A 23,369-nucleotide genomic window follows, 5' to 3' on the forward strand; every position below is an offset into this window, starting at 1 on the left:
TAATTCTATAACTTTTACAAGGAAACTCCCACCACCACACCCTGTCAACTCTTCTGGATTTTAATCTGTTCTTTGGTCAGATTCTTTTAATCTCAAAGGGAAACATATACAGCTTCTACTCAAAGATCAACAACCTACTGGAATCTAATACACACTTAGGGCCCTGGGACACACCTCACAGTCAAGAAAGGAGGACAGAAAAAAAAAAGCATATGTTGTTGTTTCAAATGACAATGACAACAACCTGTAAAGGCTCTAGAATTGACCAAGAAGAAACACAGATTGCACAAGACAAGATCTTATTGCTCCTGTGGCCCGGGGAGGGAAGGGAACTCCCACAGAGAAGGAAGGGCATAAAAGAATGAGGGCCCAGGCAGCTGGAGGCAGTTCAGTTAAGCAGGTGCCAGTGGAAAGGAAGAGCCCAGAGCTGCATTCCTGACCGATGGGAGCATGAGCTCCAGCCAAAGTCCCTTCCAGTCCCCTTTGGGTGCCATCAAGGGCTCAGGCTATGGCCAGGCCAGGCCTGGGATCTTCCCTAGGGCACCCAGTGTCCATGGAGGTGCAGGAGGTGTAAGAGTTTCTATTTCCTCCACTACATCATTCTGCTCATCCCCCGGAGCTGGGGGCTATGGAGCAGGCTTCGGAGGAAATCAAGGAGGCAGCATCATCAGGGGAAATGGAAAGCAGATGATGCAGAATCTGAATGACCGCCTGGCCTCTTACCTGGAGAAGGTCCGCTCCCTGGAGGCAGCCAATACAAAACTTGAAAGCTGCATTCTGGAGTGGCATAAGAAGAGGAACTTGGACAAGAAGCAAGACTATTCTCAACATGAGGAAAACATCAGCCACCTGCAAGAACAGGTAAGAGGTGATTACACCAGGGACATTGCACTGTTAACTCTTTTCTGGGGGACAACTATCCTAGATAATTATTGGAATGTTAAACCAATACAAAGCAGGAAACAGAGAACATGGATTTAAGCCGCAGCTCTGCTATTATTTGTGTGTCCTTGGACAAGTCAGCTTCTCTGAATGTACCTGTTTCTTTCTATGTAAAATAAAGGGGTTGGAGTAGATGGTCCTTTGAGCTTCAAATCTATAATCCTAGGAAAATGAGAGCCTAATTTGAGTCCACTATAAATGTTTCCAAGTATTTTCTTCCTTCCTTCCTCTTTCTCTTTTTTGAAAGCAATTGGGGTTAAGTGACTAGCCCAGGGTCTCACAGCTAGTAAGTCTCTGAGGCCACATTGGAACTCAGATCCTCCTGATTCCAGGGCTGGTGCTCCATCCACTGTACCACCAAGCTGTCCCCAAGTATTTTCTTAAGATCATGGATCTGGAATAGAAGGGACCTTAGTGATCATTTAAAATACCCCCAACTCCAGTCATTGTACAAATGAGAGGACTGAGATCCAATGAAGTTAAATGGTCTGCCCCCAAGACATGCAGGTGCTAAGAATATAATTGGACCTAAGTTTTCAGGTTGACCCTTCACTTTTTGTATAAACTAATCTTTTTAAATAATTTCTCTGACAAATAAGGGAGGTTCGATCTACAAAAATCATACATAATAAGCAAGCCATTCCTGGCTCTAGGCAAGGGTGTCATAACAGAATGAACACAGACTTTGGACATCATCTAATGAAACCCTCTCAACTTACAAAGGAAGTAACAAAGGACCAGAGAGGCTGAGTCTGTCAATCAGTCAGCTAGCATTTATTAAGTACCTACTATGAGCTAGGCACTGTGCTAAACACTGGAGATACTAAAAAGGGGCAAAAAACAAGACCTCAAGAGGCTCTCCAGGTCACATTGGTAATACCAGGTCTTCTGATGCCAGATTCAGCTGTACCACATGGCCTCTCCTGGGACCAGGAGGGTACCTCCATCCCTTCTCCAAAAGTTACTGCAAAGCAATAAGAGAAACTGCCCCCCCCCAACATCATTTTCCCTAATATGGTTGCACCTTCTCTCCAAGTCAGTCTGGGCTATGTCATCTTAGGGACTGTATACAAAAACTGTCACTCCTTTGAAGAATATCACCAGGGACATCCCTTGATATCCATCCTATTTTGGACAAGTGTAACTTGGCCCAGAACAGTGGTTAGATTGCTAGACTTGGAATCCGGAAGACACAGGATCATATGCCACCACAGGGAATTAAAAGCCGTGCAACCTTGGGCAAGTCATTTAATTATTATTTGCCTCAGTTTCCTCATCTGCAAAATGGTAATAATAAGACTTCCCAATGCCCTTGGGAGGCTCAGATAAGATGTTACAGGGTGTTCCAGTATAGTTTTTAGCTTTAATAAATTAAAGTTACCCTAAAACTTTTTAATAGAATACAATAGAAATAGTATCATTATTATTTTCCTGAGAACATGATAGTTCCAGGGTATCATGAGGTAAACTATTGACAAATTCCTATGCCATCACTGAAAAGTTCTGTCATGGACTTTCCTGAGGTTTTTTCCAACTGATCATAACTTAAAGACAAGCACAGTATTAGGAAAAGAATAGAAATAGTATTTTTTATTTTGCTTTTTGGAGGGGGGAAGGTAAGGCAAATGGGGTTAAGTGACTTGCCCAAGCTCACATGGCTAGTAAGTGCCAAGTGTCTGAGGCTGGATTTGGAACTCAGGTCCTCCTGACTCCAGGGCTGGTGCTCTATTCACTGTGCCACATAGCCACCACAGAATAGAAATACTTAATAAATTATTGGTTTATTTTTTTTACTTTGTAATTTTAACAAACGTAAATATTCTCAACCAATGTTTTGAGAGATCATAGGCTCTGGCCTCCACATTTTTGCAGATGAGCTCACTGAGATACAAATGGTTTAAAGAAGACTTGCCCAAAGTCATACAAGGTAAAAAGTAGCAAGGCTGGATTTGAACCCAGACCCTGTGACTCTGAATTGGGCACCCTCATCACTATACCCACCATGGTTTAACAGAACTAGAAAGAGGATCACAGGCTTTAGAGAGTCTATTTGTGTTACTATTATAACACCCCATATTCCCAAGTTGCATATTATGATAATATAAATCTGTCCTCATAATGAACCCTAATTACTGAATAATCCACCTAATAACTGACTATGTAATTATCTTAACTATAGAGTGCATGGTTGGTGTTAAGAAAAAAACAAGGTGACTCAACAGTCCTTCACTATTTTTATGGGTAATGATGGTGTTTTGGTTTGAGAAGAGGGAAACTTGGAGAGAGTAGGAAATTGGCAATTCCAAGCTCCCTCCAATCAACTGCTTGCAACCTGCTTGACCTTGGATAACTCACTTCACCTCCCTAGACCTCAGTTTCCTAATCTGTAAAATGGGAAGATTTAATGGAGGATCTCTAAGGTCCCTTCTAGAGCTATAGCTATGATTCTATGCATTAATGACATGGATTTGGGGGGGGGAGTTAGAAACTGATGTTAATCAGATCATTATCAAATCAATATAATTGAGAGATCTCAATTGCAAGTGGTAGAAGAAAAGCATTGTAATACATGAGCTAAAGCTCTTGGGGGCCCAGATTTCAGTGCTATCTTCTATCACTCACTAAACCTGTGATCATGAGCAAATCACTTCCTCTGCCTGTTGTCCTCCATGTAAAATGGAGCAGCACCATCATGCCCTGCCAGCCTCACAGAGATGTTATGAAGAGCCAATGGGATGAAAGGAGTGAAAGCATTTTAATATACCATACTAATATAAAGAGGTCTTAATTATCTATGACTGGCAGAGGTAGCAGGAATACTGACAAACAAAAATTTGAGCGGGCTTGTTGAAAATGGAATAGGGCCAATAGAACGATGAGGAAAATGGATAGTGGCTTGCAAAAATCCAAAGAAGATTTTAAATTTTCAAGGATGTCTGAGTCTAGGGAGCTAGATGGGATAGCAGATAGAGAATGGAGCCTGCAGTCAGGAAGACCTGAATTCAAATCCTGCCTATTTATTAGCTGTGTGACCCTGGACAAATCACTTAGCCTATCTCAGCCTCAGTTTCTCCATCTGTAAAATAGGGATTTTTATACTGCCTACTACCCAACATTGTTATGTGGATTAAATGAGATTTTGTTTGGAAAGTACCTAGAGCAGCACCTGACACATGGTAAGTGGTTATTAAATGTGTTTTCCCTTCCTTTCATCATATAATAGAAAGTTCTGTCAGATCCACAGAGATTTCATTCTCAATCAATCAACAAGTGTTTATAAGGACATGTATGTATGTAGAGGGAGCTAGGTGGTTCAGTGGATAGAGCACCAGACTTGGAGTCAGGAAGACCTGAGTTCAAATCCAGCCTTACATACTTACTTGCAGTGTGATCCTGGGCAAGTTCCTTAACTTCTGTCTGCCTTGGTTTCTTCACCTATAAAATGGCAATAAATAAGGCACTTACCTGCCATGGTTGTTGTTAGGATCAAATAGGATGATATTTGTAATGCATTTAGCATAGTATTGATACATAACAGGTGTTTAATAAATGTTTGTTTCCTTCCTACCTTTATAAGAAGTAAAAATATAAGTTAAAATCCCCAAAACTATCTCAGATAAAGAATAAGACATAATTATACAAGATGAAATGCAGTGTGGTTCAGCATGGGTGGGGGAGGGGCAGGAGCAGGGAAGACATTGTCTAATTTAAGTTTTGCCAGAAATAGTCACTTCAACTTCTCTGGGCCCCAATTTCTGCCTCTCTGAAATGGAGATATTATACTAAATTACCTCTTCCTGTGATAAATCCTCCTTCTGACACTTATCAGCTGTGTAACCTCAGGCAGCTAGGTGGCTCAATGGGTAGAGCCTGGAGTCCTGTAGGCCTGAGTTCTAATCCAATCTTAGACACTTAACTAGTTGTGTGGCCCTGGACAAGTCACCCTATTTGCCTTAGTTTCCTCTTCTTTAGAATGAGCTGGGGAAGGAAATGTCAAGCCACTCTAGTATCTTTGCCAAGGAAAACCCCAAAATAGAGTCACAGAGAGCTGGATATAACTGAGATGATCCAAAAACAAAGTTTCACAAAGCCCTTTACAAATAGTGGCTCATTTTTACCTCACAACCACCCTCAGAGGTAGGTGCTGCTATTCTCTCCATTGCACAGATGAAGAAACTGAGTCTCAGAGAGGATGACTTGCCTGTGTTCATGCAGCTAGTAAATGTCTGGGGCTGCATTTGAACTCTGATGTTTCTGATTCTAGGCCTAGGGCTCTACCCACTGGATCTGCCTCAGATGGTCAGACCTGTGTTTCAGGAATGTCAGTTTGGCAGTTGTGTAGAAAATGTAGCAAAGAGAGGAGAAATAGCAGACAGGGAGATAAAGGAGCATGCTCCTACTGTAGTTCAGGTGTCTTAGGCCAGATGCATAATGACCTCAAACATAATTTCACCATCTGGTATAAATGAATCAATGAGAGACCATTTTAAATAACCCTTCAGCTAAATACTTTCTGGAAGGAGATCTAAAGAAACACTAAGTGATAGATCTACAGTGTAGCCCTCCAAAGTTCAGTCTTCAAGGAATGAACCCAGGTCAACAACCACAATGGCATGCAAGGAATTGTTGTTCTTCAGTAATTTTCCATCGTTTCTGACTCTTCATGACCTCAGTTGGGCTTTTCTTGGCAGAAATACTGGAGTGCTTTGCCATTTTCTTCTCCAGCTAATTTTACAGATGAGGAAACTGAGGCAAACAGGGTTAAGTGACTTGCCCAGGGTCACACAACTATTAAGTGTCTGAGACCAGATTTGAACTCAGGAAGATGAGTCTTCCTGACTCCAGGCCTGATGTTCTATCCACTTCACCACTTAGCTGCCCCATGCAGGGAATAAAGCTGCTTAAATCAGAAGTACCACCCTCCCTTCTTAATATGATTTATTTAAGATTCCCCAAAAAGATATTTAGCCTATTCTTGATCTGAGTCCCATGACTAAGATCTAGAAGCATCTATTTTTTGTTTTTTGTCATTAAGGTTACTAAGTATTCAACAATCAGCCCTTAAGGCACAGGCCTGGGGAAAACAAAGAACAGGGAAGGTACCAGGTGAGAGTTGATGAAGGAGTGGACTAGGATGATGACTGTGCCAGTCGACAATGGTGTAGATGAGAGAGATTTCACAAGTACAGTTCACAAGACTTGGCAAATGACTGGATGGAATAATGGGTGAGATAGAGCAAGAAGAGTTAGGGGTAACTGAGGGTAAAAGCCTGGGTGACTGGAAGGGATACTGGCCTTTCAACAGAACTAGGGAAGGTAAGAAGAAGGGAAGGTGAGAGAGAAGAGAAAGTTCTGGGGAAAAGATAATGAGGATTATTTGGGATTATTAAGTGTGAGAGACTTAGGGGGCATCTAATTGGATATGTCCAAGAGGCAGACAGTTATGTAGAACTGGAGCTCAGGAGAGAAACTAGGGTTGGGTCTATAAATCTGTTCCTTAGTTGATAAGTGACCTTACTGAAGTGGATGAGATCACCAAAAGAGGGTATAGAGAGAAAAGTAGAGAATCCAGGGGCAAAAATTGGGGGGCAACATTCATGTGGAGATGTTTTCTACTAAAGATATGAAGAGAAGGTGGATAAGGACAGGAGAGGAGAGGAGGAAAGAGAAGGGAAGGGAAGGGGAGGGAAGGGAATGGGAGGGAAGGGAGGAGAGGAGAGGAAGAGAGGGGAGGAGATAGATGAGGAGATGACAGGAGAGAACAAGATAGGACAGGACAGGAGAGAGAGTGTGAAGAAAAGAGATAGAAAAAGAGAGAAGAAGAAAAAGAAGAGGGAAAAGGAGGAGGAGAAGAAGAAAGAAAGAAAGAAAGGAAGGAAGAAAGAAAGAAAGAAAGAAAGAAAGAAAGAAAGAAAAAGAAAGAAAGAAAGGAAGGAAGGAAGGAAGAAAGAAAGAAAGAAAGAAAGAAAGAAAGAAAGAAAGAAAGAAAGAAAGAAAGAAAGAAAGAAAGAAAGAAAGAAAGAAAGAAAGAAAAAGAAAGAAAAGGAAGGAAGGAAGGGAGGGAGGGAGGGAGGGAGGGAGGGAGGGAGGGAGGAAGGAAGGAAGAAAGAAGTGAAGAAGGGAAGGAAGGAAGTTGCTGTTGTTAGTGGTGCTGAGCTGAATCAAGAAGGAACCCAGGAATGCTAAGTGGCAGAGGTGAAGGAGAGCATTCTTGACCGTTTCAAGCCCCCAGAGCTGCCTTTAGTGCTATTGGGTCATTGTCTCATTTTTATTAAGTCTTAGTCACTGAATGGACACTGCCTCAGTCAAACTGAAACCTCTTAAAGACCTTAGCTTGAAAAGGTCAAAGTCTCCCACTGCATCCTGGGCCATCTCCAGTCATCCTGATCCCTATCTGGGCATTGGACCCAGATGGCTCTAGAGAAGAAAGTGAGGCTGATGACTTTGCAGAACCCTCCTTCACTTAAATCCAATTCACTTGCATGTCATGGCATCACCTCCCTAATGTCAAGGTCCTCTGAGAACGAAGGACAAACAGCAATCTATGCAGGATATTCTAGATAAAATTGGAAAATCCAGGGGTTCAATCTTTCTTCATGAAAGCTTTGTCATTAGGAAGGATATTACCAAAAATGATTATCTATTCACTATACTAAATGTCACACATGGTCCATTAATCATGTCATTCTTTAATGACTCACTGTGAGAGGCACTTCAAGAATGTGCCCATGCAGCCCAAGCTGGAAGAGGGAGAACCAAGTAACATGGCCCAGGACACTAGTAGTGGGAGCCTGAATGAATCATTTAACCTTGCCGTCATCCAGGTAACTCCCCAGGACTGTGAGCTGAGTGAGAAGCTGATCTACTTCAGTAGCAGGCATGTCTTCTCTCACTTAAGAGTTCCTTATGCCACCGAAATCACAGGAAGGAAACAAACATTTATTAAGTGCCTACTAATTGCTAGGTGTTGTACTAAGTATCTCACAAATATTCTATCATTTTATCATTACAACAACCCTGGGATGTAGGTGCTTTCATTATCCCCATTATACTTGAGGAAACTGAAAGAGAGGTTAAGTGACTTGTCCAGCCAGGAAGCATCTGAGGCTGGATTTGAATCCAGATCTTTCTAAGTCCAGTACCCTATTCAACTAAGGTTCTATCTGCTATGCCACCATGCCCTAGAATATCATACATACAGGTACACACGCACACATCCAGTGCATTAGGTATTTTTGTTCAGTCATTTCAGGCTTGTCCAACTCTTCATGACCCTGTTTAGGGTTTTCTTGGCAAAGTATTGGAGTGGTTTGCCATTTCCTTCTAAAGTTCATTTTAGAGATAAGGAAACTGAGGCAAACTGGGTTAAGTGGCTTGTGCAGGGTCACACAGCTAATAAGTATCTGAGGTCAGATTTGAACTCAGGAAGGTGAGTCTTCCTGACTCCAGGCCCAGCACTCTATCCTGTATACCACCTAGCTGTTACAAACTATTTACAAATCTAAATTTCTTTATAATGCCGTAAAAGTAAATATCCTAAGCTGTTCTCACAGATCATCTTACTTGTATTTCCAGAACCTGGCATGTGCTAGACATTTAATAAATACTTATTGATTGATTGATTGCTGCAGCCAGCACAGTTGGTGGGCTATTGAGCAGTGAGAATAACAAGACAGGGTGTAATCAATAGTCTGGTTTATTACCAAACCACTTTATACAGAGCCAAAGATACAAGGAGCTCACAGAGTTGATATGTCCCCCAGCAGAAGATCTATGTGACCGGAAAAAGATGCAAACAATGTACAAGGACCCCCCTTTGATCTCATTTACTATTTACCCTTGCTTAAGGTTAGTTATTTATTGGGGCAATATCACAGGACCATGTCTGGAGGCATAAACAAACAAGATTACACTTCCTCCTGCTTATCTGCCCTGTAACTTTGCAGATGTTTGTATAGGAAAGGTGAACATTCTGTGAGTGGGGCTGGGAGACCCCTGAAAGTTTTCTACAATTGATTGATTAGTTGGGAGGAAAAGATTTGCATTGACATTAGGTTACATTTATGGATATGGAAAATTACACATGGCTCTGTAAATAAAGTATTGTATTTCAATCAACCAACCAAAAAATATTTTTTATTTAGGCAATGGAATTAAGTGACTTGTCCAGGGTCATGTGGCTAGTAAGTGTCTGAGACCTGATTTGAACTCGGGTCCTCTTAACTCCAGGGCTGGTGATCTATCCACTGTACCACCTAGCAGCCAAAATAAACATTTTTAATTGACTATTATGTGCTAGGCATTGTGCTATCTGGGGATTAAAAAAAGGGACAAAAGGCAGTCTCTTCCTCCAAGGAGATCACAGTTTAATGGAAGAGACAACACACAAACAAATATATACAAAGCAAGCTATATACAGGATAAATAGGAAGTAATTAAGAGAGAGGAGGTGCTGGAATTAAGAGGAGATTGGGGAAGGGTTCCTTTACTCAGTGGGATTTTCATTGGTACTTAAAGGAAGCCAGAGAGGTCAGTTGATGGAGTGAAGGAGGGTGAGTGTTCCAGGCGTGGGAGACAGCCAGAGAAAATGCCCAAGAGATGGATTGTCTTGTTCCTGGAATATCCAGGAGGCCACTGTCATTGGTTTGAAGAGTGTGTGTCAGAGAGTAAGGTATGGGAAGACTGGAAAGGTAGGAAAGGGCTAGGTTATGATGGACTTTGAATGACAGTATTTTATGTTTGATCCTTGATGTCACACCCTTCCTGTGACATGTACTAGTTTCAAGACCAACAACAGGTGATAGAATCATCAATTTTGGGTTGAAGGGATCTTAGGGTTCATCTAGCTCAGGATTGGGGGCAACCAGCTGCCTCAAGGTAACATATGGCCCTCTAGGTCTTCAAGTGCACCCCTTTGATTGAATCTAAGTTTCACAGAATAAATCTCCTCAAAGGCTTTGTCCTATAAAAGTTGGTCAAAAGGCCACACTTGAGGACCTAGAGGACCACATGTAGTTTCAAGGCTGAAGATTCCCCAGTCCAACACCCTGATTTTACAGTTAAAAGAAAGGTTCATGGAAATTCAGTGACTTGACCTAGGTCACATAGGTAGTATGCCCAGAGCCAGGATTCTAATCCAGGTCAACTGACTCCAAGGCAATTTTCTTTTCACTGTGCTATGCTGTCTTATGCTTCCCCCTCAAAACTTCAGTTTCTTCTTCTCTAAAATGAGAATGCCAGGAATTACTTGCCCATGAAACCATAACTAGGATGATCAGGGTTTTGCCCTAGGAAACTGAAATTTGGAGGGTGCAGAGAATATTTTTTGCTTCCTCAGGAGGTGGAAACAATAACTATTTGAAAAAGAAAGTCTGTTTGCCACTATCACCCCGAATACATCAGACAAATAGCCTCACAGTGTCCATCCTATGAAGCCTTTTCTCCTGCCAGGTGTAACAGCAACCACGCTGGCATACCCAGGAGGGCTGCTAGCACGAGTTCTTAGATCTGCTTTACTAGCAAAGAGAGCTGTTTAAGAGGTCAACAATCTTTTTAAATTACATTCACTACTTCAGGGGAAAAGTCAGCACCCTGAACCTCAGAGAAAATACAAGCAGAAAAAAATAAATACCAACAGACAGGGCTCTGAGTGCCTGAATCAACTATACACTTTACATACATCCTTGGATCCAGAGAGCCTTTACTCTGAGCAGTTGGGGACCTCTGAACATACAGTAACTCAGAATCTGTACTAGGGAATCACAAGACCCTTCTCATAAGTGAGCCCCCACAACAAAATACCATCTCAGAGTATATATACAGTTCTCAGAACCAGAAGGCATTGTAGCCCTCTTGACTCAGTGCCTAATTAGAAATTAGCAAAAGGTGTGAAAGTCTTCCTTCAACAAGCCTCTCCTAATCAAGTTTCCCTTAATGGTCTTCATGTGAAGCCTATTAATGAGTGGGAATGATCTTAAATCCCATTAACATTACACCAGGGGAAAGTTCCCTTTGGTCTCTCCCAGGAGACACCCACCACATGGGACTTTGTTTCTGACATTCAAGGCCTCACCATATCCCCATGTGGGTGTACTGCTTGATTCAGGGTCAACAGTGACTTGTTAAGGCACTGCTCACTTCAGTGTGGTTGTGAGACTAGAATGAGCTATCGACTGTAAAAGTCTTTGCAAACCTTAAAGGATATGGAAATTAACTTATTATATAAGGAAACTGAGACCCAGAGAGCTAAAGTGACTGGTCTAAAGTCATACAGGTGACCTTACAAGCATTAGTGGTGGGCTTTGAACCCAGGCCCTCTAACTCTAGAGTCTGTACTCATTCTACTGTATCATGCTAATTAATAAATTGAAACAAATGCAATGCAAACACTGCATGGGAGGCAACAGTAAACTGATAAGTGTTTAAAAATCATCTCTCTGGGAAAAAATTTATACCAACAGCATAGTTTTAAATTCATTCTGACTTATTAAAATCTTTTCCATCACATTTTTAAGTCCTTCGTAACCTTGACCAATTTCTGTGGTGTAAAGGCTCACACTGAAAATTTAACCATCGATTCTGATGGGCTGGTATGAGCTGGCTCTAGCACTACCCAGATGGAAGGAAAGTTAAGTTAGACTCTTCTATTATCATCTATGAGACATGTTTCTGTTTTGGTTTGTGGGGAGGAGTGTAGGGAGGGAAGAGAAAGGAGGGGCCTAAGCATTTCTTGAATGCCTACTATGTGCCAGGCACTATGCTAAATGCTTTCTAATTACCTCATTCTATTCTCACAACAACCCTAGGAGGTAGGAGCTGTTATTTTCCCCATTTTACAGTTGAGACAAAAGAGGCAAACAGAGGTTAAGCAACCTGCCCAGTGTCATACAGCTAGCAAGTATCTAAAGTCGAATTTGAGCTCAGCTCTTCATGTCTCCAGGCTTAGCACTCTGCCTACTGTGTCATCAGCTGCCTCATAGACCTGTGATTGCATCAGTACAGGGCATTTCCAGTGTGACAACTCCTTCCACCAATGCAGACTTGAAACTGCTCTGCAACTTTAGTCTCAGAAAGTTGCCTGGGGTGCTTAAAGGTTCAGTTCAAACAAGCCCAAGTATGTATCAGAGGCAGGATCTGAATTCAGATCTTCTTGACTATAAAGCCAATCTTCCGTCTACTATGTCCTGGTGCCAAGTTATTTGGTCAGAGATAAAACAAAGCTTTCTTGCTGTTTTCCTGTTGACCTTGTCTGCTGAACACACACACACACACACACACACACACACATGCAGGAATTGACTGTTCTTCAAGTCCCTGAACTTCATGTTACTATCAAGTCATTCTTGTGCCTTTTATATCTTGCACGTAGTGGGCCTTCAATTTGTTGATGAGCATAATATAGTAGAATGAGTACAGGCTCTGGAGTTAGAGGGCCTGGGTTCAAAACCCACCACTAATGGTTGTAAGGTCACCTGTATGACCTTAGACCAGTCACTTAAGATCCCTGGGTCTTAGTTTCCTTATCCCTAAAATAAGTAGGTTGGATTAGACCTCTGAGATCTTTTCTAGATATATATTGATGATCCTATGACCTGGATTCAAATTCCAGCTATGATGCTTACTATCCTGGATAATCCTCTTTCTATTCCTTAGTGCAGCATGAGGTGGGTGAGATAGTTGATCTCTGAGGTTTCTTTCTAATTTATGCTCCATGATGTTTCATTCAATTTCCCCAAAACAAAGATCTACCCAGAGAGAAAGCAGCAGTCACCCTCAGCTGGGAAAGTTCCTCTCCCTCCTGACGGACTAACTCTGGTGTGTTTTACAGATCATGGACGGAAAACTGGCCAATGCTAAGATTCTCCTCCATATCGACAATGCCAGGATGGCAATGGATGACTTCAGCCTCAAGTGAGTTCCTTTTTGTCACCATTTTCCATTTTTTTCAAAGAAGAATTCCAGGAAAACATCATCTAGTCAACATGAGCCTAAGGGGGGGACAGCATGGGGTTGTGGAAACAGTGCTGGATTTGGGTTTGAGTCTTGGGAGTCAGAGATCTTGGGTGGGAACCCCAGTTCTGCTCAGTACTACCTATACTACTACTCCGATAGCCTTATGTATAAACAATAACAATAAATAAAATTTACAAAGTAATTACTATGTGCCAGGCAATTTACACTTATTATCTCATTTGATGCTCACAACTTTGAGGTACATGGTATTATTATCTTCATTTTACAGATGAGGAAACTGAGGCAAACAGTCAAGTAACTTGCCCAGAGTCACAGAGCGAGTAAGTATCTTCCTGACTCTGAGCCTGGTGCTTTACCCACTGTACCACCAGACTGCCCATAAAATGAGGGCAGTTGAACTAAATGACCTCTAGGGTCCCTTCTAGGTTTGAATCTATGATCCTAGGCTCTCTCTGGCCATAAAGAAATTAGGTGGATGGCTTCTGAGGTTGATTCCTACCAGTTATGATTCTAGTCCATGGCAAATCTACTGAAATGGTTTCCTTGGTCCTGATTTACAATGACTCAACCAATGAATCTTGTCTTCTGTTTGCCCCAATTTCTTCAACTGTAAAATGGGAATAATAATAATAGCATAGCAATAATTACAGGGTTTTTGTGAGGATCAGATGAGATCATATTTTTTTAAAATACCTAGTACAGTGGTTGGCATGTTATAAGTACTTTATAAATGCTTGGTTGCTTCTCTTTGACTTTCCCTTGTTTTTATATCACTCTCATTTCTGTATTTATCTCTTTCCTTCCTTACTCAATTAACTATCCCTTATAACAAAGATTAAAAAGGAAAGAGACAAATGGTTCCACAAGACCAAACAACCATATCTGCCAATATAGATACAATATATTTTCTTCGGCCCTTCTCTAGGGCCAGGCTGATTCATCATACTTTCAGAGTCCAATCTTGTTTTATCATATTTCTTCCCATTTATATCATTATAGTCATTGTTTATATTGTTTTGCTGGTTCTGCTGCAGAACATATGACCTGTGAGCCACTTGCAGTACACTAAAGCAACCCCCAGGCCAGATGTTGTACAGGCCTCTTTTAAATTCTCTACATCTTTCATGGGCCACAAGCCTTTGGCGGGCATAAGTGGCCCTGTGTTGTGTAGGCCTGCCCTAAGGGAATTTCACATAGTCAGTTTTGCTGAGGGATTTGTATTTGTATTTGTGCTGGCTTCTCAAAATCCTTTGGTGGCCCAAAAAGGTGGGGGGCAGTGAGGCAGGGCTATCCACTCCCATGCTGTTGTACTGACTTCCCTATTCAAAAATGATTCATTTAAAAGAAAAAAAATTAAATCTGACTCAGGGTAAGTTTTTAAGAGATTCCCTAGTATTGAATCAATAAAGGTCTATTCCCCTTCATTTTAAACCAAAGGTACGAAAATGAATTGTCCTTCAAGAAAGACCTGGAAACCGAAGTGGAGGCACTTCGGAAGATCCTGGATGACATGACGATTGTCACAACTGACCTGGAACAGGAGGTGGAGGGCATGAGGAAGGAGCTGATTCTCATGAAGAAGCATCATGAGGAGGTGGGGGAAACCAGTGGTCTCAAGCTCTCTTCATCCAGAAATTCTTTAAAAGCCCTCAAGTCTTGGGTCAAATCAATGGCCAAGAAGAAGGAAGCACCAATAGCAGAATGCCAATCAAGTGTCTTAGTAATACATTAAACTATAGAATGTGAAAAAAAACCTTTCCTGGATTGTAGAAGGAAATATGTTTGTCCAAAACGCCTCACTTTAAGAACTCCCTAATGCATCTTTATCATAGGTAATGTGGCCTAGTGGATGGAGAACTGGCCTCAAAGCCAGAAAAACCTGGGCTCTCTATAAGATATACATCCTATATATGGCAACTGGCATCTCTGTAAGATGTAAAACTGAATCTCAGTTTTTTCATCTGTAAAATGGGACTGATAATAGCACCTGCCTCACAGGGTAATTGTAAGGATCAAATGAGACCATATATGTAAAGTGCTTTGCAAACCTTAAAGCCTACTATCGATGTTGGCTGCTGATTTTTTTTTCCTAGATTTCTTTGATTTTCTGGTAAGGAAATTCCTACTATAATGCAGATGGGCACCTGCTCTGCTATTTACAATCTTACAGAGTTGCCTGCTATAAAATTGACTAACCCAGGGTCATATAGCTAGGATGTATTGGAAGCAGGACCTGAACCCAGGTCTCCCTGAGTGTAAGGCTGGCTCTGTCTCTCTCTACCAATAGCCACTAGTGTTTTTTATCATAATTATGATCATTATTATCTAAGTTATGGATGGGTTATGATCTATGTTGATGGAGAGAATTCCCTTAACTACAAGTTTCCAGATCATTGATGAAAATACAACATTAATAGCATAATAGGAATTATTGATTGGTGAAGATTAGGAAACAGTTTGACTTGGAATATATACTATTGTGAGAATATCTAATGAATGCTGAGCTTCCCTGACTAAATCAATATGGAAATATGGTAATGGACAATATTTTAAAACTAACTCACCAATGCTCATATTCTATTAAGTTATTGGACAGGTCAGGAATGTTCATTCCCAATAGCACCAAATAGACTTAAGGGGGGAAAAATATTCAAAGAAAAATGAAACAAAATATATACCATCAATCTGAATTAATTCATTGTGCCCAATGACACTACAGAGAAGTTTTCTCTCAGTGGAATACAATAAAGCTCAGGTATACTGACTTTGACAAATCTATTCAGAGACAATGGTTGTTAAATAAACCCTTCCTTTGGCTGTGTGATGAGTTAGTGGGTGTCGGTTACATTCCATCAACAGGCATTTACAATGAGAGGAGTTTAAAAGCTATTACACCTTTCTGCTCTAGGTTATTGAACTGATTCCTAAATCCTTTAGCTTATGACCTAAAAACGCATAATTTGTCAATTTCATAATCACTGCACAAGTAAATGCTATTTGTTAGGCATAAATGAGATTCCTGGTTATGAAGGAATAGAATTCTTGAGGAATAGAATTGCTTCCTGGAGCACTTAGCAATTAGAATTAAGACAGTTGCCACACAGGGCTTTTGATTGACAGCCTAATGCTATTCGTTTTATAAAATAGTGAGAAAGAAGGCATGGAGAGTTTATTTTTTTGGGTGGTTATTTTTGCTTGCTTGTTTGTTTTTGCACAGAATAGGCAAGTACTATATGAGAGTCTAATCCTAGTCAGGCTGAGGACAGCCTCTGATCACCACCATGGCTTCTTCCACCTCAAAGCAAACCATTTAAGGAGAGCAGTAACTTGCAAGTTTGGCACCTGGGGCAAGCAGAACAAATGCTTAACCTCCTTGGGCCATGGTTTCCTCATTTGTAAAATGATTGAATTGGGTTAGATGACCTGGGAGGGTCTGTGGTGGACAAGCATTACAAAACCTGCCCTTCAAGTAACTTTTTCATTCCCAGTGAAAAAATTAATACCGGAAGTCATTAAGACATTCATAGTTAAATTGGAGGAGGTATTAGTATTATTACCTAATCGTTACATAGACTTTAAAGTTTGCAAACCACTTTATGTGCTCTATCTCATTGGATTACTTATTAGCTTCTAAATTGCTGAAAGAATATCCTGTTAGATGTTTCTACTTTCTAAATGTCACCCCCTGGACCAAGCACCACCTGAGTTATGATTCTGCTACAAAAGATAAGTGAAAAGGCTGGAACCTTATTTAATTATGCATTCTTCTCTCCACTTCCAAAATAAACAGGAAATAAGCAAACAGCACATGACAGATGACATCAAGGTTAATGTGAGGGTGAAATCGACCCCAGGAGAAGATCTGATTAAGGTCCTAGAGGACATGAGGAAAGAATATGAGTTGATAATTAAGAAGAAACATCGAGATTTGGACACATGGTACAAAGAGCAGGTAAAAGGAAGGTTGAGATGGGGGAAGCTATTTCCCTGGGTCATTTGCTGATGCTAATGTGCCCTGTCATTTTCTTCTGCCCTACAGGCAGAATCAGTGTCCCAGGAGTTGGAAAGAAGAACCACCTCTGTGCAGAGTAGCAAGGACAATATCCATGAACTGAGACGTACCTTCCAGGCCCTAGAGATTGACCTTCAAACCCAGAAGAATAAAGTGAGTCTCTAACAACAGCTATTTCATATGTGAAGCTCTCCCTCTCAGATCTCCCCTATAGTTTCTGATTATCCTTCAGTATAACTGAGCACTGATTTTTCCTTGTTAAGTTAACAACACGGCAGATATGGGTGTACTATGAGCTGGAACCACCAATTCAGTCCAATTCCTGTCAACTTAACATTTAGTAAATTCCTACCACCTGTAAGGCAAAATGTTAGGCTCTGGGGACAGAGAGGCAAATGCAGATCGGTCCTTGCCCCCCAAGGGGCTTTTATTCTACTAGAATAGTCCTGATATCAGGGTGAATGGCATTCTGGCCTGTGGGGATTTTCATCACCTGCTCAGGCAGCACAATGGACAAAACACTGGGTCTAAAATCAGGAAAACATCTTCCTGAATTCAAATCCGACCTCAAACACTTACTAGCTGTGTGACCCTAGGCAAGTCACAACCCTATTTGCCTCAGTTTCCTCATATATCAAATGAGCTGAAGAAGGAAATGGCAAACAACTCCAGTATTTTTCCAAGAAAACCTCAGATAGGGTCAACAAAGAGTTGAATGTGATTGAACAACAACAAAAGCTTAATGCTATACTTCAGGACTGAACTAGCCTTGGGGCTGTTCTGAGGAATGATAATTAATGTTTATGAAGCATAGTTCAGCTAAAATTAAATACTTCTTGTACTGTGCTAGTCACCTAGTAGGGATATATACACACTCATATGCTCACACAAAAGAAGAATGGAAATTGCTAATGATGTTTCAGCACAAGGAAGTGTTTGGACTTAACTGTTTCCAAGCTACTCTACTTCTTTAAAGTATTGAACATGGAGCTGATCCATGTTCAATGCTGGCAACAACAAAAAATGTTGTTTTTTTTTAATAAAATTCCTTCTATTCACAGAGACCTATGCTGCGTGTGGGAGGTGGGCAGAAGGTGCAAAGGAGTACAATTCAACCATTATTTATTAGGCACCTACTGTGTGCAAGGTCTTATTATGAATAATGGGAATTTAAAGTATGTCTTACTCTCAAGGAGCTTACAATCTATCTATCACGCAATTACTAAGTGTTTATTAAGCAACTAAAATATTCCAGTTTTATAAGAGACTGGAGAAAAGAAAGAAATAATGAGGGATGAAATCAAGGAAATGTGAGATGAGGAGGAAATGAGATGAGGGAGTTTGAGATGAATAACCTTGATGATCTTTTGATGGAGAGAATGGGTTTGGGAGAGAAAGGGAAAGGGTTGCCATAGGAGAGTTGAGTAGAGAAGGGAAAGATTGCAAAAAACCATCATACTAAGTACTAGGTAGGACAGAGAATCAATTAGAGAGGAGTTAAAGAATTGCCTTGACTACTGAGAGTCCTGTTGTGATTGAATAACATAAATTTGAATTTCCAAGGTGGGAATCCAGATAACTGTGATGCAAGGAAGAATGAGATAAGGAGAGTACCAGCAAAGTTTCATGAAAAATTTAAGAAGGGTCTTTAGGAAGAGAGTTCAACTGAAAGGAGAGAGGAACTTATCAGGAAATGGCTTTGACAGAAGAATTTTGAAAAAGACATCAATGTTTAAATGAGTGAAAAATAAATAAATTTGAGGATGGAGATTTTCATCCCGAGAGGTGATCTGGGGAGACTTCTTGGAAAAGATGACATTCAAGTCAGAGGATGAAGAAAAGGAAAACTTTGACAGACATAAAGACATAAAGTCATGGTCCTTGCCCTCACTTTTACCATCAAGCTGGAGATCCCAGATCTGAGAGACCAAGAGTAGTCAAGGTAGAAAGTCAATCACGTCAGGCAAAACACGAAAGAGGATGCAACAGGGATTGTTCCCTTTTATAAAGACACAGAATGTTAATACCAGGACATTCTCTTTGCTGTCTTACTGAGGAAGTTGGTGACACCCAGTCCACATAAGTGATAGTGAAGAAGGTTGCCTCCCAGTGCCATACAGGCAGGAGTTTGTAGGTAAATGTTTAATGATTGGCTCCAAAAGACACACTTTTAAGTTTAATCTGCATTAACACTTTCTCCATCACTTTCTAAAGTCTAGATAATCAATGAAACAGTAAGTAGAGCCCTACTTTGTAACATTTGCTGATCTTTGAGGGACTGAAAATTGAATGATTGTCAGTTGCTAAACAGTGTGAGCTGGCTCTAGCATGCCCCTATTTTCTGGGGCACACAGATACTTTGTTGTGGCTCTGATCCAGGCACATACACACATTTACACATGAATAGATGACCAACCAACCCAGAGGGCAGATGGTACATGGTCACTGGCCATTGAGTGCCATACACAGGAAGCACTGAGTGCCAGGAGAGACCCCTGGGACAAAGGTTCTGTGTAATGCAAGCAGTTGTGACCATCCTAGTGCATTTGTTTTGGTTTCAGAAATGTGCCCTGGAGGACATGTTGGCAGATACCCGGTCCCGCTACTCCTGCCAGCTCCAGGATATGCAGCAGATCATCTCCCATTATGAGGAGGAGCTGATGCAGCTTCGCCATGACCTGGAGCGCCAGAACAATGAATACAAGATCCTGCTGGGCATCAAGAACCACCTGGAGAATGAGATTGCTACCTACCGCCACCTCATGGAGAGCGGGGACAAAGGGTATGTCAGACACGACATTGACAAAGGACCCCCACAGTGCAATGGAGAGAACACTGACTCTGGAGTTAGAAGAGCTGGGTTCAAATCCTGCCTTTGCTGTTTTCTACCTGATACACTGGGCAGGTTACTTAAATTCCCTGGGACTCAATTTCTTCTTCTGTAAAATGAACTAAATGGCCTATGAGATCCCTTTCAGCTTTGAAACTACGATTCTAACAATCCTAAATTATGTGAAAATAGTATCTGGTTAAGTATTCCATTTGGGTCTTTGTCTGTGGAGGCTTACTTAGGGAATTACAGTTAGCATCATAGCTCTAGAGTTGGAATGGACCTGAGAGGTAAATCTTTTACCTGGGCAGGAGCAGAGAGGGGCAGTGGCTGAGAGGATGGAGTAGCACTGGTGGCATAGGGGGCGGCAATGGCCCATTCCTTAGGGAGACTCCCCTGGAACTCCACAGGGGTAGGATCCCAGGAATTGTGATTATTTTTTTTTTGATGTTAACACTTTTATTTTCCTAGGGAATTGTGATTATTAACAATGGCATCAACTCACATTTATATAGCACTTGAAAGTTTTACAGAATGCATTCCTAGCAGCTTCCACATAAGGCAGTTAGTACAAGAATTATTATCTCCATTTTACAGATGAGTAAACTGAGACCTGATGAGGTAAAGTTGCTTGCCCAAGACCGTACAACTAGTAAATGTCGCAGCAAGATCTAGAACCTAACTCCCTGGTGACTCCAAGTGTTTCATTTCAAATACAGATTTTGATTATTTTTAAATGTTTTCTCTTTTCAAAACTGTATTTCTGATCTTGCTAGCCCCAGACCAGAAATGTCTACTGTGAACATTCCATGAGCTCCTCAGTCTAGTTTCAGGATAAATAAAGGGATCAGAGAAAAGTTCACTAAACCAAACCTTTGCACCTTCTGAGAGCTGTGATTTGAACACATGAAACATAGAGCATCTATATCCTAGGCATCATGCTGACTCTCCAATGCCTGCTGTCTGTATCCAAGCTTGGGAGCTCATGAGAGGTAGCATCGCTTATTGGTGAAGGCTTTGACTCTGTAGTCAGAGAGACCTGCATGTTTTGATGCTTTCTAACTATTGGTCTTTGGGCAAGTCTCTTGAATTTTTGGAGCCTTGGTTTCTCCACCTATAAAATGAGTATAATAACACATATAATAACAAATACTACCATTCTCCCAATACAACTAAAATGTTGTTATTTTTTTATTCATGATGTTTTTTTTCTTCTAAGTCCTTTTGTCTTTTACAGAGAAACAGAAGATTACAGGTCAGAGTGGAAAGGTAAAGAATTGTGTTGTTTCAAACTATTTTTCTAACTAACTGCCCTATTTTGCACCTTTTGGATTTGTTCCTAGGCCTGGTAAAGAATGACCAGGACTCAGCACTAACTTTATTGACTAATAGCAAGATGTGAAGGAACCTATGAGAAGGAACAGGTTGCCCTCTATATCCTTATTACATTAGTTAGATTCCCTTTGCTTATATCCTTGTTATAGACTGGGATTCTGCTTTTCAGAGTCTGGAAAAATGAAAGGAAAATTACTTTTACCATCTGTTGATAGCAATTTGATGTCCAGAGATCACAGAAGCATAGACTCAGAGTTAGGAGGGACCTTTGAGATCATATAGTCTAACCTCCCACCCAAAGAAACATTTTCCTTTCCCTGCTATGACATCCTTTCACTAATAGTCATTCAATCTTTGTTGAACACTTTCAGTGTATCTCACTCTTTCGAAAAGCAACCCATTCCATCCTATATCAGCTCTATTAGGAAATCCTTCTGCCTATAGAGTCTATATCCTAAGCAACAAAGAATAATTTTACCTTGTCCAGACTCTCTATTCATTCATTCATTTATCCACCAATGTTTTGCCAAGATGCCTCTTGCTGAAATTTAATATATTCTCCTCTGTTATAGTTATTTGTTTTCCATGTGTTTTGCCCTAAGAGCAAAGTATACATCATCTTTATCTGTACATCCCCCAACATTTAAAACAGTATCTTGTACATAGTATATACATTGAATAAATAGTTATTGAAGAGAATTATAAAATACTGACACTTCCTTTGATATTTCAAAATCAAGGAACAGCTTTCATGTTCTCTCTCACCATAATTAAATCTTCTCTTCTTAACTATGTTAAGTTCCTAAGATGACATTGTTTCCAGAACCCTCCCTATCTTGGCCATCCTAGGAACATATCCCAGAGTGTCAGTTTCCCTTTAAAATATGGTGCCCTGGGGGTGGCTAGGTGGTGCAATCAATAGAGCACCAGCCCTGGAGTCAGGAGGACCTGAGTTCAAATCCAACCTCAGACACAACACAAAAACTAGCCATGTGACCTTAGGCAAGTCACTTAACCCCAATTGCCCTCCAAAAAGCAAAAAAAAATATGGTGCCCAGAACTAAACATATTATTCCATAAGCACAGAGAACATACAGTATGAAAAACCATCCCATTCCTTCCCAAACAGATATACAAAGGATCTTTGGATATTTGCTCATAGCCAGTGAGTGGGGTTTGATGCCAATCAAGAAGCTAACCTTGAATTAATCTTACTAATTAAAATTCAAGGATGCTCTAGCAGAATTTTTTTCAAATCTAAGTTTGCATCCCCATTTGACTGCCTCCAGTAAATTGTAGCTATTCCCCGTCCCCGATAGAATCAAATGTAATTTATTATATAAGAACCAAGGTGTCATCCACAAAGTACCTCTATCCCTTAAAATGCACTTGCATAGGATCTAAGACAATTCCAAAAGACTCATGAAGGAAAATGCTATCCAAATGCAGAAAAATGACTAACGAGTCTGAATGCAGATCGAAGCATACTGTCCATTCTCTTTTGTGTTTTTTTCTTCTTTCTCATGGTTTCTCCCATTGGTTCTAATTCTTCTTGACAACATGACTAATGTGAAAATATGTTTAATTGGAATATATATGTATAACCTACATCAGATTGCATATAGTCTTAAGGAGTAGAGAGAAAATTTAGAATTCAAAATCTTACAGAAATGTTGAAAACTAAAAACAAATAAATACAAAAATAAAATGGTGACAATGATTAAAAAAAACAATAAAAAGCACTTGTAACCTAGAAACTAGGGAAGAGAAGAGAAGTCTTGCTTGAGGGTTTTCTTCACCCACAAGCTTACATGGACTCAGGTTTGCTAAGTATTCTTATTCCTTGTTGTCTCAGAAAGCACAAAGCATGCAAACTTAAAAGAAAATCATTTTTGGTGAGGAAATACTGAGGAAGGAACATGCTCATGGTGTGTTTTCTGATTATTGTTCTTTCTGCCTCTGCAGCTCCAAAGATCAAGGCCATAATGCAGGAGACTGTGAATGGAAGAGTTGTCCTTTCAAAAGTCAATGAAATTCAGAAGCTTGAATGAAGCATATAAAAATTCTTGCTAGTTGTAAATACTTTTCTCATGAAAATTCTGACAGGTCTAAACTACTTATAAAAGTGTTGTACATGTTGCATTCAAAGTTATTAGTGTATCAAACTTCAGCACTCACCTTTTTCTCCATAAAATGACTGTCATTTTTTCACTGTACTTGCCAAATTAATAAAAGTTTAAATAGCTTCCCTCTTATTATCAGCTCCAGATTCTTTTC

The 23,369-nt window shown here is 40.5% G+C and overlaps 1 protein-coding gene across 1 annotated transcript; it reads left to right on the forward strand.

Moving 5' to 3' along the window:
* The first annotated feature begins 348 nt into the window (after positions 1-348).
* Positions 349-23,347, forward strand: KRT23 (keratin 23). Its single transcript, XM_069074199.1, has 8 exons — positions 349-861; positions 12,770-12,852; positions 14,353-14,509; positions 16,706-16,867; positions 16,955-17,080; positions 19,489-19,709; positions 20,995-21,026; positions 23,058-23,347. The coding sequence occupies exons 1-8, from the start codon at positions 451-453 to the stop codon at positions 23,141-23,143; spliced, it is 1,278 nt and encodes a 425-aa protein (XP_068930300.1). The 5' UTR covers positions 349-450; the 3' UTR covers positions 23,144-23,347.
* Positions 23,348-23,369: the final 22 nt, after the last annotated feature.

Source organism: Petaurus breviceps, unplaced genomic scaffold, assembly GCF_028583685.1.
Source record: "Petaurus breviceps papuanus isolate PSGF00001 unplaced genomic scaffold, PetGlider_PUasm1.0 90887, whole genome shotgun sequence".
Classification (NCBI taxonomy): Eukaryota; Metazoa; Chordata; class Mammalia; order Diprotodontia; family Petauridae; genus Petaurus; species Petaurus breviceps.